Source organism: Saccostrea cucullata, unplaced genomic scaffold, assembly GCF_032062105.1.
Source record: "Saccostrea cucullata isolate Sc308-1 unplaced genomic scaffold, CSIRO_AGI_Scuc_v1 ctg663, whole genome shotgun sequence".
Classification (NCBI taxonomy): Eukaryota; Metazoa; Mollusca; class Bivalvia; order Ostreida; family Ostreidae; genus Saccostrea; species Saccostrea cuccullata.
In genome coordinates this window covers 206,917-222,500 of record NW_026925177.1, presented here as the reverse complement: position 1 = coordinate 222,500, position 15,584 = coordinate 206,917, and the positions used below count along the sequence as shown (strand labels likewise).

The window sequence follows — 15,584 nt, the reverse complement described above, 5'->3', positions numbered from 1 at the left end:
ACTTTATCAAACAAGTCAAGCTGACATTCGATCGATAAATTAAATTGTCTAATTTTTCTTATCACCCCGTACATTGCTTTCTGTGCTTGCTCACAAAGATGTTTCTTCGCTTTACAGTATGAACCTGTTCTTGATAATACAATTCCTAGATATTTAAATTCTTTTACATTTTCAATATTTTGGGTATTGTAATAAAATTTCCTCTTTAACATTGCCCCTTTGGAGAAAACCATGACTTTTGTCTTATCAACGTTCACATTAAGTTTCCATTGAGTACAATAAGTATAGAATTCATTCAATGCCTTTTGTAAATCATCAGCAGATTCTGCCAAAATAACAGTGTCATCAGCATAAAATAAAATCAAAAGTTTTAAATGTAGTAATAATTCATCTTCAATTTCTTTACTAATAGTTTGTAATCCGACTATGTCCTTTTCTACCAAAAATTCTTCAAGATCGTTTATGTACAAAGAAAATAAAAAAGGTGACAGATTTTCGCCTTGTCTTACCCCGACATTACATTCAAAAAATCCCGAGGACATTCCATTTTGTTTCACTAAAGACTTAATTCCCATGTACATATTCCTTATATAATTGAAACATTTACCGTTAATACCATTTCTGAATAGCTTATTCCACAAACCGTTTCTCCATACAGTATCAAATGCCTGTTTAAAATCAATAAATGCACAAAAAAGTTTCTTTTTTCTTTTCATAAGGATATCAGATAGAAATTGCAAAGTTAAAATATGGTCTAATGTTGAGTAATTTTTCCTAAAACCTGCTTGATTATTATTTAGAAGGTTAACCTCATTTGCATACATTTCTAGTCTATTCGCCAATATGCGGGTAAAAAGTTTGCCTAGGCAGCTTAGCAGAGATATAGGACGATAATTTTCAGGCTGGGTTGGGTCGCCCTTATTCTTATATATCGGTCTAACAATACCAATTAACCATTCATCTGGAACGAAACCACTATCAAAAATTATATTAAAAAACTTCTTATACAATGGTAAAAACGTTGACAATGTTGTAGAAATATGTTCATTTAGAATGTTATCATACCCTGCGGCTTTACCATTCTTAAGTTTCTGAATAGCCGCTATTATTTCTTCTTCGACAATTTCACAATTGATAATACTGTCTACATGGTCTGAGTTATCATTTGTATCATCTAATCTAAAGTCGTAATTTTCGTCATCGTTAGCATCATTAGTATTGCCTTCATTCATTTCTTTTAAAAATAGAAACATATCTTGGATTTCAACAGCGCATTTTTTATCTTGACTTGATGCATTTAAAATTCTCCAATAATCTTTCGGGTTTGTTGAACGTAAATGGGCAAGTTTTTGAGTTAATTTATTTCTGTAACCCTTCAAGCAGTTATCCATTGTTTTCTTGTATTGTTTGCTAGTTGATTTAAGGTCGCCTTTGTTTTCAATTGTTTTATTTCTATTGTAAATTCGCTTTGCTAAATGGAATTTTCTCCTTGCTGTTTTACATTCCTGGTTAAACCAGGGTTTGTTACACTTTTTATTATCCATTGAGGGGTTTTCTATATTTTTTTTCATACCAAACGTTTCTTTTGCTGAATTAACAAAAACTTCACAAATGTTTTTCGCTATTTTGGTAACATCATCCCTGCAAATACTTTCAATATTAATAGATAGTCTATCTAGATCATTTTCTATGGCTAATACAGAACTCACTTCAATATTGCTACGAAAATCGTCTGCTTTGTCCGCACACCATAATTTTACACTTGGTTGATTTTTACCTGTTCTACAACTTTTGACCTCTTTGTTACAATTAGTGAACGAAAAAGTTATTGGATTATGTACATCTGAAAAAAGGTTACAAAAATCAATAATTTCAAAATTTTCCACAATTTCAAAAATATTTGCACTGGCTACAACATAATCAACAGTGCTGCTATTCTTACATGTGGCACTACCTGTATTTTTATCTCTGCCAACCCGGCTATTCACAATATACAAGTCATTATTTTTACAAAAGTCAACAAATTTATGTCCATAATTATTTACAGTACAGTCTTGTACAACTCTTTCTAAAGGAATCTGGTGGTCATTAAATATCGAACATCTAAGAGCAATCTCTGAATGAATCGGGCTATGAGTTACCTGTGTCAAAAATTCGTCAGAAGTACAATAGTCGTGTAATTTACCAATTCTGGCATTGAAATCTCCAAATAAGCATACATATTTACAGTTATTTGCCATGTTTAAAATTTCTTGCTCTATTTCTAAAAAACAGTCGGGAGAGGAATATTTACTCCCTTCTGGTGGAATGTACACAACTCCACATAAGACATCTTCACAAGTATTAAGTAGAAATTTACTAAGTTTGAACCAAAAAATGAATTTACAATCTGTTTTCAAAATATTTACATGTTTTATAATATCGTCTCGTACTGCTATAACTAACCCACCAGATCTTCTATTTGATAATTTGTGTCTATTTTTCATGAAAACTGTGTAGCCGGTTATGTGTATATTGTCCGAATCATCGGTTTTAGTCTCTGAAAGACCTATTATGTCATACTTAGAGATGAAATCGTAAAACTCTGGATAATTAAGTCGTTGTTTAAGTCCACATACATTTAAGGATAAAATTTTCAGGGATTTGTCCCTGTCAGTTTGTTCTCCCGCGATTTCCTATGCCTGCTCAGGTGTAGATCCCTGTCGCTGTCGTTTTAGTGCCTGGCGGTCGGTATTTTGCGGCGTGCTCTGTTGATCCATCGGTTGATAACTCGAGGTCGAATTCCAGGTAGGTAACGGTTGTACAGGTGCGCTGGGCGCGGATCCAGCTGATGGTATGTATTCTTTACCGTCGATGTACAGCGTGTCTTTCACAAGCTTGGCGCGCTTATGATCTTTCAATGCTTGCCGAAGAACCGGATAGAGTTTTCTTCTTCTTTCCTCAATCTCAGGAGGGAACTGCTCATTTACCCAAACATTACTGTGTTTTAATTTTTGCGGTGCTCGACTGCGGATGAACTCTCTATCTTTGTAAAACGTAAATTTTGCGACAATATTTCTTGGGTGGTCACTAAACTCGTTCCATTTTCCCATTCTATGTACACGTTCAAACGAGATTTCGTAATTTAGTCTATATTTTCTTTGGATAAAATCTTGAAGAACAGCTTCAGTATCCTCGAATCTCCGTTCTGGTATTCCTGAGAAAATAAGATTGTCTCGCATTGAGCGCATTTTGAGGTCTGTAACTGAGTTTTGTAGAGCCTCGTTAGCATCATTCACAGCTTTTAACACATTTTCGGTTTGTTTTTGGGTACGAAGACACTGCTCTGTAGCTTTCATATTGCTCACAATTTGGTTCTTGTTCGCCTCAGTTGCATCTTTGACTGAATCGAAGACATTTCCCAGTGCTTTCATATCTGTGTCAAAGTTTTGAACATCATTCTTCACACTTGTTACTCTTTCATCAAGTTTTGATACTTGCGATTTTAGCATATTTACAGACCCTTGTAGTTCATTAAAGGAGGCCATTTTATTTTCAATAGCACTGAGTCTGGATTCGAGTGAATCACTCCTGTGTTGGATGTCCGTTAATTTACAGTTCATTTGGGTCAATAGGGTGTGTATAGAGGATAATGTGATTTGATTTTCTAGCTCTTTATCGTTTTCACATTCCGACTCTGGCTTGCCGTAAATTACAGAATGGCTCTCTTTTAGAATATCAGATGTTTCAGACATTTTGGTACAGGATGACAAAGACAAGGACAGAATCAAAATCACATAGAGATAACAGACACGGATCAACAACATAGAATGTACGTACGCGTGAATGTACGTGAACTAAACTCACAGCTGAACTCAAACTGGCTACACATAGCACAAACAAATCACAAAGAAACTATCGATTTAACGTTGGATTTTACCAAAATTGTACAATAAATGTCTTCATCAATGAATATCACGTATTCTTGCACATTTTTTTTTGTTCTTATGCAGTAAAATGGTATAATTTTAAGAATTTCACCGGAACCCAAGTTGAATCGACTTACCGGTCCGATGACCTCTGACCTCTTGGTCAACTTGATAATAAACACCTTTTGTTTAAACACCTGGGTTCCCAGCTAGTCTGACCAACCCCCCTCTGGCAGGGCATGTGTATATACATTGAACCTTTACTATTCTCAATTGTACAGTTATGCTTTACAGAATTTCATTTTAAGGACGTTAGCACACACATAAGGAAAATATGAATTTTTGATAATTTTGATAATTCATGACAAATTAATAAATAAAGACCTTTTAAATTAGTAATAACTGAAAATATTCACAGTTTCCTTATGTTCCCAGCTCTAGCCACGTGGAGGCCTCCTTAAGTGTAGAGCCATGATTTGAATTTTGAAACAAAAATATTAAAACCAAAGGACTGAAAGATGACCGAAAGATAAAAAATAAAAAAAAACTTTAAAAAGATTTTTAAAAAAAACTTAAAGATACTGGATCATTATTCCTATTCAATCTTTTGTTCATATATAAAAATATTACAGCCAAATGAAAGTAATATACATGAAATAAAATACCATAATAAAAATTTTAGAGAAAGGAATTTATAATTTAACTAGTGCTAATTGTAACGGGGACCGTTACAGATGTTCCCCAAACGCTCCCCAACTCCCTTTTGGTGCCATATTCCCTGTTATCTCTATTAAATAAGAAATACTTTATGGAACTTAGACTTAATCAAGGTCTTCCAAGAAAAATACAAAATATATTAAAAAAATAGGCATTGCACGCGTGTTCATTTGCGTAACGACCATCTTATCTTGTCTACTATGGAAGGGAATTACCGCCAAAAGTCTATGTATCTTGCTTTTATTCTTATTCTGCCTACTTCTTTATGCTTTGTTATTATTGTAATTATATGTCACTTTATTGTTTTCGTATTCGTCTTTATTACATTTCACTTTGACTTTTATCCTTCTTCATTTTGCCCTTACTTCTATGTTGCTTTATTCTTGTAAATTCATTTTACTTTCTTTTAAATTGATACAGTTTCTTAAATGATTATCTCTATTACGAACGTGAATTCAATCACACAAAGAATAAAGCATATTCAATGAAGACGAATACAATTGTCAAAATTTAGTGCCGCATTATAACGCTAGGTGGCAGGGGTGTTCGCTACGAGTGTTGGTAAAACTAGGTAAGCAAATCAGGGCCGGAGTTATTCGAGATTTTTCAATTTTCTGCCGTAATACTTTATCAATCGAACTTCTGAGGACCGGATCTGATCACCCGATCCAATGATGGAAACTCCATATTTATTTTCTCTGGGCACACAGGAATAGTGGCTTTTTTTTCAGACATAACTTTATATACTTGACTGAATATGTTCATTGAAAGGCCGACCCACTTTTTGTAAGGGTAAGGGTCAAATAATGTTAATGTAGTACAGTAGGGAGAAAATTTAAATTTGATACTATAAAAGACGTTGAATCTCACCCAAAACCCACCCCGCCCCGAAATAGGATTTCATTGGCGTCGGAAGCAAAGTGAAAGTTGGGGGTGAGGGGGGGCAAAGTGTAAGAAATATTTTTTAGACCTTCAATAAAAAACTTGACAAGCAAAAAAAAAAAAGAAATGTCCACTGTCCAAACACGAAAATCTTATTTCGTGGTGGTGGTGGGGGGTTCGAACTTCAGTGTCAATTTCTTTTCAAAACACCACCACTTTCCCCATTTTAAACCTATACTGCATCGTGTCCATGGAAAGTGGGAGGGGTCTAAACCTACGCAGCAATAGTTCAATGTCTATAATAAGTCTATCTTTGGGAAAAAAAGTGGGAGCTAAGCCCCCCTCCCCCTCCCCCTCCCCGGTTCTGACACCTATGTATTTTCAAGTCTGGACAATTTCCTTGTTTTTAATTTTTTTTTTTTTTTTGCTTGTAAAGTTGTTTTCAGACGGGTAGCTTGAATTTTCAAAAACGATTCTACGTCACTGTTCTCTCGCCTGAAAAATATAACTCTATTAAAGTTATTTGTTGGATAACTGAATTCCAGTTTAAATGACATAAAATGTTAAATATTTTGATACTAGTTACCCCTTATAAATTGAGTTGTTTTTCAGGACCTTCCACTGAACTGAACTTTATTTAACGACAGATAGTAACTGCTCATGCGTGTGATTCTAGGGACGGGGCTTTGCAAAGGAGTGAGGAGTTTTATGGGTAGGCGAAGTCGGAACCAGGCTACACCCCAGGCATACTAGAAACTCCCCAGTCTCTTTTCTGCTAGAATATTTTATATTGAAATAGCACTTTTCAATAAAGAAAAGAAATATCTTTAGTACGCACCGTATTTTACATAAGCCAGGAGAGCTAAAAAAAATCTTAAAACTTGAAAATTCTATTTGGTGGTGGTGGTGGGGGGTCGTCAACTTTTTTCAATATTAAATTTTACTCCTATGCCACTAAGTACATGACTTTTAATATTCAATATATAAATTGACTATTAGTACTGCAACAAAAAGTGTAAGGGATGGGGGCAGCAAGCCTTTAGCTGAACTTTTCCAGTAGTAGAAAGTCTGTTACGTTTGGGAAAATGTTTCGTGGCCACCCTCCCCTCTACCGGTGAAACTTACCCCATAAGGAGGTCGTACAGACGGAAGTTAGTATATTTGTTACATTAAAAGTTTAAATCTAAAGTTTAAACTTATCTATAACTATCTTTTATAAATACATGAATTTTTAATTCATGAGTTAAAATTGAAATATAGCTTAATAAGTTTAAACTTTAGATTTAAACTTTTAATGTAACATTTATGAATACATGAATTTTTAATTCATGAGTTAAAATTGAAATATAGCTTAAACTCATGATTCTTGATTAACGATAATTAAAATATGCTTTAAACTGTCAACATGTAATATTACTCAATTTTGCACAGTTTCTTGCCATGTCTAGTTTAATTTAGGAAAAATGTTTTGTTCTTTTGATAGTGACATCTTGTCACTTGTGAATATTTAGATTTTAGATTTCTAGGTAATAAAGTTATTTCTCACTTTCTTTGTATGAAATTAGCATGTCTTTTAAGATCAAATTGTCATAGCAAGCCAATGAGTAAATAAATAAATTCTTTCTTATTTCGGCATCGTTAGAAATAAAACTCTGTATACACTTAACTTGACACTAAGAAATTCCTCATCACGGAAAATGTTTACTTTGTTTCGGCTTTTCTTAATCCGTCTTTGTTATAAAAAAAAAAGCGTATGCGGACAGATAAGTAATTGAGTTAACACCTTCGTTAGTTAAGCAATTAGTGTCAAACATAAAAGAACCTTTGCCGAAATTGGCTAAAACTATTTTGCTATACTGCTTCCTGATTGGTCAGAATTCAAATCTGTAGAGTGACCGCATCGGTAAGTGATTTTAGTAAAATCACTTTCCGATCTGGTCTCAAGTAATAAAGTTCATTGAAATTCTACAGATTTGATTCTGTCTTTTTAGGTAAGTTTTTATTAATTTTTACTCTAAATTTCTTAAATAGTTTTTATCTTTAAATAACAATATTTACTTAAGTCAGTAATTTTTAATTTAGGTCTACTAAGGAATTTTATAGGAAATTTGTAGATTTCTTTGTTTGACTGTTTAACTGTTACAGTATGAATTGTGTTCAATATTAATTTTCATTGATAAGTAAAATACTTAACTCACTTACTTTTAGAAAACATTTTATGTTATTTTGTAACTCATATCAATTCACTTTATTTTTACATAATTTCTTAATCATAGTTTGCCTCTAATTTTCTGAAAAGATTTTCTTTGAATTTTTACTTTTGTTTACATTGAAATTTTTGTATTTTGAATTTACCGCTAAAATTTCATTAGTAACTCTCTAGTCAGCGGAGGCGTAGAAATAAGTGTTTACAAGCTAAAACCGAAAGTTGTAGCGCAAAATTCTACAGCTGCCAAAAGTTATTTAATCTTTGATATTCGGCTATTGTTCAATTGATCATTATGACAAACTTTTATAACAGTTTAATCGGTAAGCTTTATTATTCTTTGCATTGATTTAAAAATAAAAGTTTGTACAGATATTTTCTTTAGTATAAAATGGATTTTTCTCTGACGGTGATTTTGTCATGTTACTTTAATGACTGTTTATAAATAATAATTTTTACATTTTTAATATTTTTATACTTTCAATGTAGTTGTATGTCTGTTTGTAAAATTTAACATGATTGATTTTCATTTGTATTTGAAAGACTTTCCGATCTGGTCTCAAGTAATAAAGTTCATTGAAATTCTACAGATTTGATTCTGTCTTTTTAGGTTTATTCTGTGATTGTGAGTTTCTCACATCAGCCACAGCTAATTCCCCAATACATCACATTGGTAAAGAAAACCAGAGGGTGATATATTTATTGAGGCTTGAGGGTGTGATAATGATTGTACATTGTATAACGTCCCTTTAATTTCGAGAATTTTAACTCAAATGGAGAAACCACCTCTTGCCGGTGGAGAGCTGCAAATTTGTCCTATATACTCGGCACTTATTGCCATTGAGCAGTGAGGGATCTTTTTTCGTGCCAGCACCTACTGCGATACGGGACCTTGGATAATACGGTCTAGATCTCATCCGAAGGACCGAACTCCACGTCCCATAGTGGTATTGATCGACTCCTTACTACTGTGTTTCGTGACTCTAGAGCAGACGCCGTAACCACAGTGCCACGCAGGCGACTGCAACCGGGGGGTGGGGGGCTGCATCCAGGGGGGAGGGGGGGGGGGCGGAGAAGGAAGTCATTATCCATTTGTACTCGTGAAGATTATCTATGTTTAACTAAATGGTTAAAATGGTTTAATTATTAACCACTATTAAAACATAGGCGTCGGAACCGGGGGCTAAGCCCCCCCCCCCCCACTTTTTTCTTTTTTTCCAAATATATACTTAGTATAGACATTGAACATTGCTTTTTAGATTTAGCCCCCCCCCCATTTCCACGGACACGCCGCAGTATAGGTTAAAAATAGGGAAGATGGTGGTATTTGGAGAAAAATTTGGGAAATGGAAATTTTCTTTTTTTTTTTGCTTGTCATTTTTTTTTTTTTTTGGAAGGCATAAAATTTTTTTTACTCTTAGACCCCCACTTTCAATTTGCTTCCGACGCCAATGTAAAATGATATCATTTAAACATTTATTCATATAGGACGGATAAGTTTTCTTTATAAACTGAAAACGTTATTATACAAACATTGTTTTACGATTAAAAAAAACTATTCGGGGGAGGGGTTGCTTTGAAGGGGGACAAATTGCTTTATACAGCGAGATTTCCCACGGAAGACTAGCTATATATTGAAACTTCCCCGGGGGAAGTCTCACTGTATAGTCTTCCGAAGCAAGCACCATTATGTAGTCAGTCTTCCAGGGGAAATCTTACCTTCTTCCGAGGGAATGGCATTATCGGGTACATACCTGAACTTATTACAAACATCATATGAAAATTTTAGTGCGATTGATATAGTATTAAGGCAGAAAATTGAAAAAAACTCGAATAACCCCGGCCCGGGTTTGCTTACCTAGTTTTACCAACACTCGTAGCGAACACCCCTGCCACCTAGCGTTATAATGCGGCACTAAATTTTGACAACTTGTATTCGTCTTCATTGAATATGCTTCATTCTTTGTGTGATTGAATTCACGTTCGTAATAGACATAATCATTTAAGAAACTGTTTCAATATACAAGAAAGTAAAATGAATTTACAAGAATAAAGCAACATAGAAGTAAGGGCAAAATAAAGAAGAATAAAAGTCAAAGTGGAATGTAATAAAGACGAATATAAAAACAATAAAGTGACATATAATTACAATAATAACAAAGCATAAAGAAGTAGGCAGAATAAGAATAAAAGCAAGATACATAGACTTTTGGCGGTAATTCCCTTCCATAGTCTACACTATCTAAAATTTTAATAATATCAAAGCATTTAATCCAAAAGTATTAAAAAAATGCACTCATTCGAGTGTATTTTTTATTTTACTCATTTGACGTGCAAGCACGTGCATAATGACTACACCTTCTTGGAGGAGTCCCTTATATTTATCCAAGTTCTAAATCCCATCCTGTTTGGTTGAAAAACAAGAGAGTTATAGCCATTTGAAGTTTCAGCCAATCAGATTGCAGCACACGTGCATGCGCGTGATTTCATGAATATTTTCTATATCATATTTTAGGATATCGTAATGCATGACTACGTTTTAAATTTCAAAGCATTTCGTCAAAAAACAAAGGAGATATAGCCATTTAAAGTTTTAGCAAATCAGATTGCAGCACGCGCGCATGCGCATGCTTTTATTAAAATTTTAATATATCATGCTCTAGATCTTCATAATGTAGGACCATGTTCAAAATTTCAAAAGATTATGACAAGAAACAAGAAAGATATTGAGACTTTAGTTTCAGCCAATCAGAGCGAAGCGCACGTGCATGCGCGTGAGATCTTGCTATTTTGACCATGCCATCTTGTCTATACTACTAATGTATCCTTACATTATGAGTTTCAAAGCATTTTATCAAAAAATAGAAAAGTTCCGACTATATCTATTATATTGGTTATTTCAAGTGTTGCACGTGCGCGCTCTTGCAAGCACGTGCGCGCAAAATGACCTTGATTCCGCAAATCTGCATAACATGTCTACTTACCCTAAAAAGGTTTTACCTACCTCGGACGAACAGTTTACAAGATCATTCCCGGACAAAAAAGTACCCAGGAAGAAGAAGAAGAAAAATAATAATAATAACTAGAAAGTCTGCTATTGCAAGCAATAGCATATGTCGCCCCGTATTAGACAAGACTTTCATTTTTATCATCACTAAAACAAAAGTCCATAAGCTAAGTTTGAACAACCATTGAGTTATATCAGTCCTTTCCATTGGAAACGGAAGACCTTAATTCGGTACATCCCACTCATTATTTTTAGAATCGGTAGGAGAAGAAAGTAGTGCAGGAAAATTACAAGTTCCTCAATTTGCAGACTTGCATAAAAGAAATCTGGCAGATGTACTGAACTGAGCCTCATACTTGTTAATTGGCAGTATCTTTCCTATGATAAAAGCTTGGGAAATGTAATTTATGAAGAAGATCAGCCGAATTATTTTGTGTATTGTAACGCCAGTGAGAACTCTGAAATTTCCCTCTTTCACTTTCATTTTAGAGGTTCTACCGAAAAACGAATCTGACATGCCACCATCAATTCGAGCATTTCTGCATTGCAGAGAGCTGATGTGTGTTATGAGATAATAAATCATGTGTGAACTTTCTCAGTTTAGCGGAATCATGAACATTTTCGGCGAGATGAATGTTTTGTATACAGTGGTGATCAAGGCTTTGCGAATCATCAGGAGCGGATCAAAGAATTTATGAATGAATAAAAACTATGGAAATGACGTACCAATTTTTTAATTTATACTTGCACTATCTAATGAAATGAATAATATACAAGTGATAGATATACAAGAAAACGCGAAATGATAATAAATGCAGCTGACAATCGTTATTTTTTTTTTATATAGATAAAATAAAATATTTATAAATTCAAGAGACAAAACAGAAGGAGAATGAATGATGGCAAAATATCACATGACGGGAACTGAATTTTATGAATGAAGATTTTAAAAAGTTACTTGTAAGTTGTATATGTTATATCTGTGTATTCTACTTGGCTGTGTGCTTCATAAAAAGAGGGGGGGGGGGCGTCTTGAACATAGTAAATAGCCATAACGTTTGAACGGTAAGTACTAGGGCTTTCGTATTTCAAATATGTAATCCTTGTGAAAAGAACTTTTATTGGATACGACGAACTTTGACCCTTTGACCTAGACCTTGGAGAACACATGTGTACATCTGAATCTTTTTTTCTGTTTCGTTTCTATGGCAACCGTGAGCGACTCATTACAATTATTTTGAAAGTAGAAATCACTTTGACACATTGCAAGGAATAAACATTGAAAGTTTCAAAACGATTGCCTGAGTAGTTATTGAGAAAATCGAAATTAAAGAATTTTAACTTTCACCTGGTTTCCATGGCAATAATCGATTATATGAAAATTTTAAATACGAGTTGCAGAACTACAGATACTAATCATTAAAATAAGAAAAGTTTCATGACGAACGTTTAAGGGACCAGAGAGAACACTCTCGGACAAAATTTGTCGCTTTTTACAGGTTTCCATGGCAACGGTAGACATATTGGAACTGAACGACCTCACTGCACAACTACAACCAGTGATCGTCCTTGAAGGAAAGTTTCAGGAAGATTGTCCCAGCCATCTCCGAGAAACAGCCTGGATAAAAAAAACATGCGTACAATATCAATATGTCGTCCCCGACTTCGTTCGGGGCGACATAATAACTCCTGAATTTTTCTCATCAATAACTCCTGAATTTTCCCCTTCAATTCGAGCATTTCTGCATTGCAGAGAGCTGATGTGTGTTATGAGATAATAAATCATGTGTGAACTTTCTCAGTTTAGCGGAATCATGAACATTTTCGGCGAGATGAATGTTTTGTATACAGTGGTGATCAAGGCTTTGCGAATCATCAGGAGCGGATCAAAGAATTTATGAATGAATAAAAACTATGGAAATGACGTACCAATTTTTTAATTTATACTTGCACTATCTAATGAAATGAATAATATACAAGTGATAGATATACAAGAAAACGCGAAATGATAATAAATGCAGCTGACAATCGTTATTTTTTTTTTATATAGATAAAATAAAATATTTATAAATTCAAGAGACAAAACAGAAGGAGAATGAATGATGGCAAAATATCACATGACGGGAACTGAATTTTATGAATGAAGATTTTAAAAAGTTACTTGTAAGTTGTATATGTTATATCTGTGTATTCTACTTGGCTGTGTGCTTCATAAAAAGAGGGGGGGGGGGGGCGTCTTGAACATAGTAAATAGCCATAACGTTTGAACGGTAAGTACTAGGGCTTTCGTATTTCAAATATGTAATCCTTGTGAAAAGAACTTTTATTGGATACGACGAACTTTGACCCTTTGACCTAGACCTTGGAGAACACATGTGTACATCTGAATCTTTTTTTCTGTTTCGTTTCTATGGCAACCGTGAGCGACTCATTACAATTATTTTGAAAGTAGAAATCACTTTGACACATTGCAAGGAATAAACATTGAAAGTTTCAAAACGATTGCCTGAGTAGTTATTGAGAAAATCGAAATTAAAGAATTTTAACTTTCACCTGGTTTCCATGGCAATAATCGATTATATGAAAATTTTAAATACGAGTTGCAGAACTACAGATACTAATCATTAAAATAAGAAAAGTTTCATGACGAACGTTTAAGGGACCAGAGAGAACACTCTCGGACAAAATTTGTCGCTTTTTACAGGTTTCCATGGCAACGGTAGACATATTGGAACTGAACGACCTCACTGCACAACTACAACCAGTGATCGTCCTTGAAGGAAAGTTTCAGGAAGATTGTCCCAGCCATCTCCGAGAAACAGCCTGGATAAAAAAAACATGCGTACAATATCAATATGTCGTCCCCGACTTCGTTCGGGGCGACATAATAAGAAACAGAGTAAAAACAATATGTTCCCCAACTTCGTTTGGGGAACATAATTAGCAACATTTAAAAAAACAATAACATTCCTAACCTAACCTAACCTAACACAACACAACACCAAACAGTATTCACTGGTCTGCACCCGTCTGGCGGGGGAGGAATACTGCCTGATACTAATCCTACTCAATTTCTAACCTAACACAACACCAAACAGTATTCACTGGTCTGCACCCGTCTGGCGGGGGAGGAATACTGCCTGATACTAGCCCTACTCTAGAAAAAATAATAAATATACAATCTTAAAAACATTTTTGGTTTTGTTTTTTGGTTTAAGACTGACTGATTATTGGCCTCTGATCTACTGTATTTTAGATTTTTTTAAAGTTGTAGTCCTGTCCACTTTTTTACGTTTTTGTTGACCTATCTTTTTACCTAAGGTACGTGGTCTAACTATAGTGGTAGTACCGTCAGTTGATGTAAGATTAAAATTACATAAAATACCTGTGCTTGGAAATGATCAAATAATTTCAGTTATCTTTCAACCAGTTCAAACAGACATTTTTCATAGTTAAAATTCCATCAAAACTTCAGTTCTTTTATTTTGTTGTGTGATTTTTTTTTCTTCTGTTTTTTTCTTTTATTTCATATATGTTGTATAATTTAAAGACAATTCAAAATGTAAACAACTGATGTAAAAATTTTTTTTTCTAAGAAAAGAACATAAAAAAGTTACTTTGAAATAAAATATCTATATATTTGAAAATTGATATATTATTTTAATTTACTATTTATTTCAGGTTTCAGTATTTTCATCTTTTGACTTTGATTTATTTTTTGTTCTCTTTTTAACATATATTAAGTAATTATTATTTTTATTGTTGCTTTGAACCTTTGAATTTCAAATTTTTATATCCCTACATTCAGAATTTGTCTAAAATCTCAAAAATAAATTCAGAATTTTCATATTTTGAATTTTATTTATTTTTTATATTCTCTTTGTAACAAATAAGTAATGAATTATAGTAATGAATTATCTTTACTATTTTTTTTTGTTAATGTTGCTTTGAAGCTTTTGGATATTTTCATATCTCTAAATTCAGATATTCTCTAAAATATCCTAAATGAAATTTTTTTTTAAAATTATGGCTCTACAAAAAGGAGGCCTCCACGTGGCTAGAGCTGGTAACATTGGGATAATATGTATAATAATTAATACACAAATTCATATTTTCTTAATGGCTAACGTCCTTACATTTTTTGTTAAATACTTATTACATAATTAATATTTTACTATTATCATTGTGAAACAAATATAATTGTGGAAATAATTATGAATTATTTTAATATTATCTATACAATTATATTAACAAACAGCTCGCTTCGAATTTAGATCGGGCGTGGTGTACGGTAAACTCGTAATGGCGCCCAATTTCCGTCGATTCTGAGGTAAAATTGGCTATAAAAATTTACGGATGTCAATATCATTCAATTAAAAATCACCTTAGGCCTTATTGTACCCCATTACGTTCAATTTTATGGGGTTTCCACCACTTTATTGGGGTTTCACCCCTCCTGTATGGGTATTCTCCAAAAATGGTGGGGTTTCGGGTTTTTCCAGTCACCCGAAATCTACAGAAACTTGAGAAGCTTTTATTTGACTGAACCATCTTCAGAATGGTACAAAATAAATAATAAACAGTTCTTACCTGGCCATGTGAAGTAAATGATTAGGCTGTTCACCATCTTTTAAAGGTTCGCAATCATGTTCATCAAAATATGATGCCATAATTTACAAATATTAGCTTTTTCTAAAATGACGAGGCAACTTTTAAAGAAAGTTTAAGACCGCTTATAGCATTTTTAAAATAAATAGAAGATGAATATTTTTTCAACTTTATTATGTTATCTATAAAACGATATAATTGTTTACTTTTAGCAAGAAAATGAAATAATCCATAAATTTTTCGTTAATTAATGGTT

At 33.5% G+C, this 15,584-nt stretch overlaps 1 protein-coding gene across 1 annotated transcript in view; it reads right to left on the bottom strand.

Moving 5' to 3' along the window:
- LOC134268236 (E3 ubiquitin-protein ligase RNF181-like) overlaps window positions 1-15,469 on the bottom strand; it is a 27,523-nt gene extending 12,054 nt beyond the window's left edge. Inside the window, exon 1 of the mRNA XM_062750426.1 lies at window positions 15,311-15,469. Coding sequence (XP_062606410.1) covers window positions 15,311-15,390 — 80 coding nt within the window. The 5' untranslated portion in view covers window positions 15,391-15,469. The remainder of the gene's footprint in view (window positions 1-15,310) is intronic.
- Window positions 15,470-15,584: the final 115 nt, after the last annotated feature.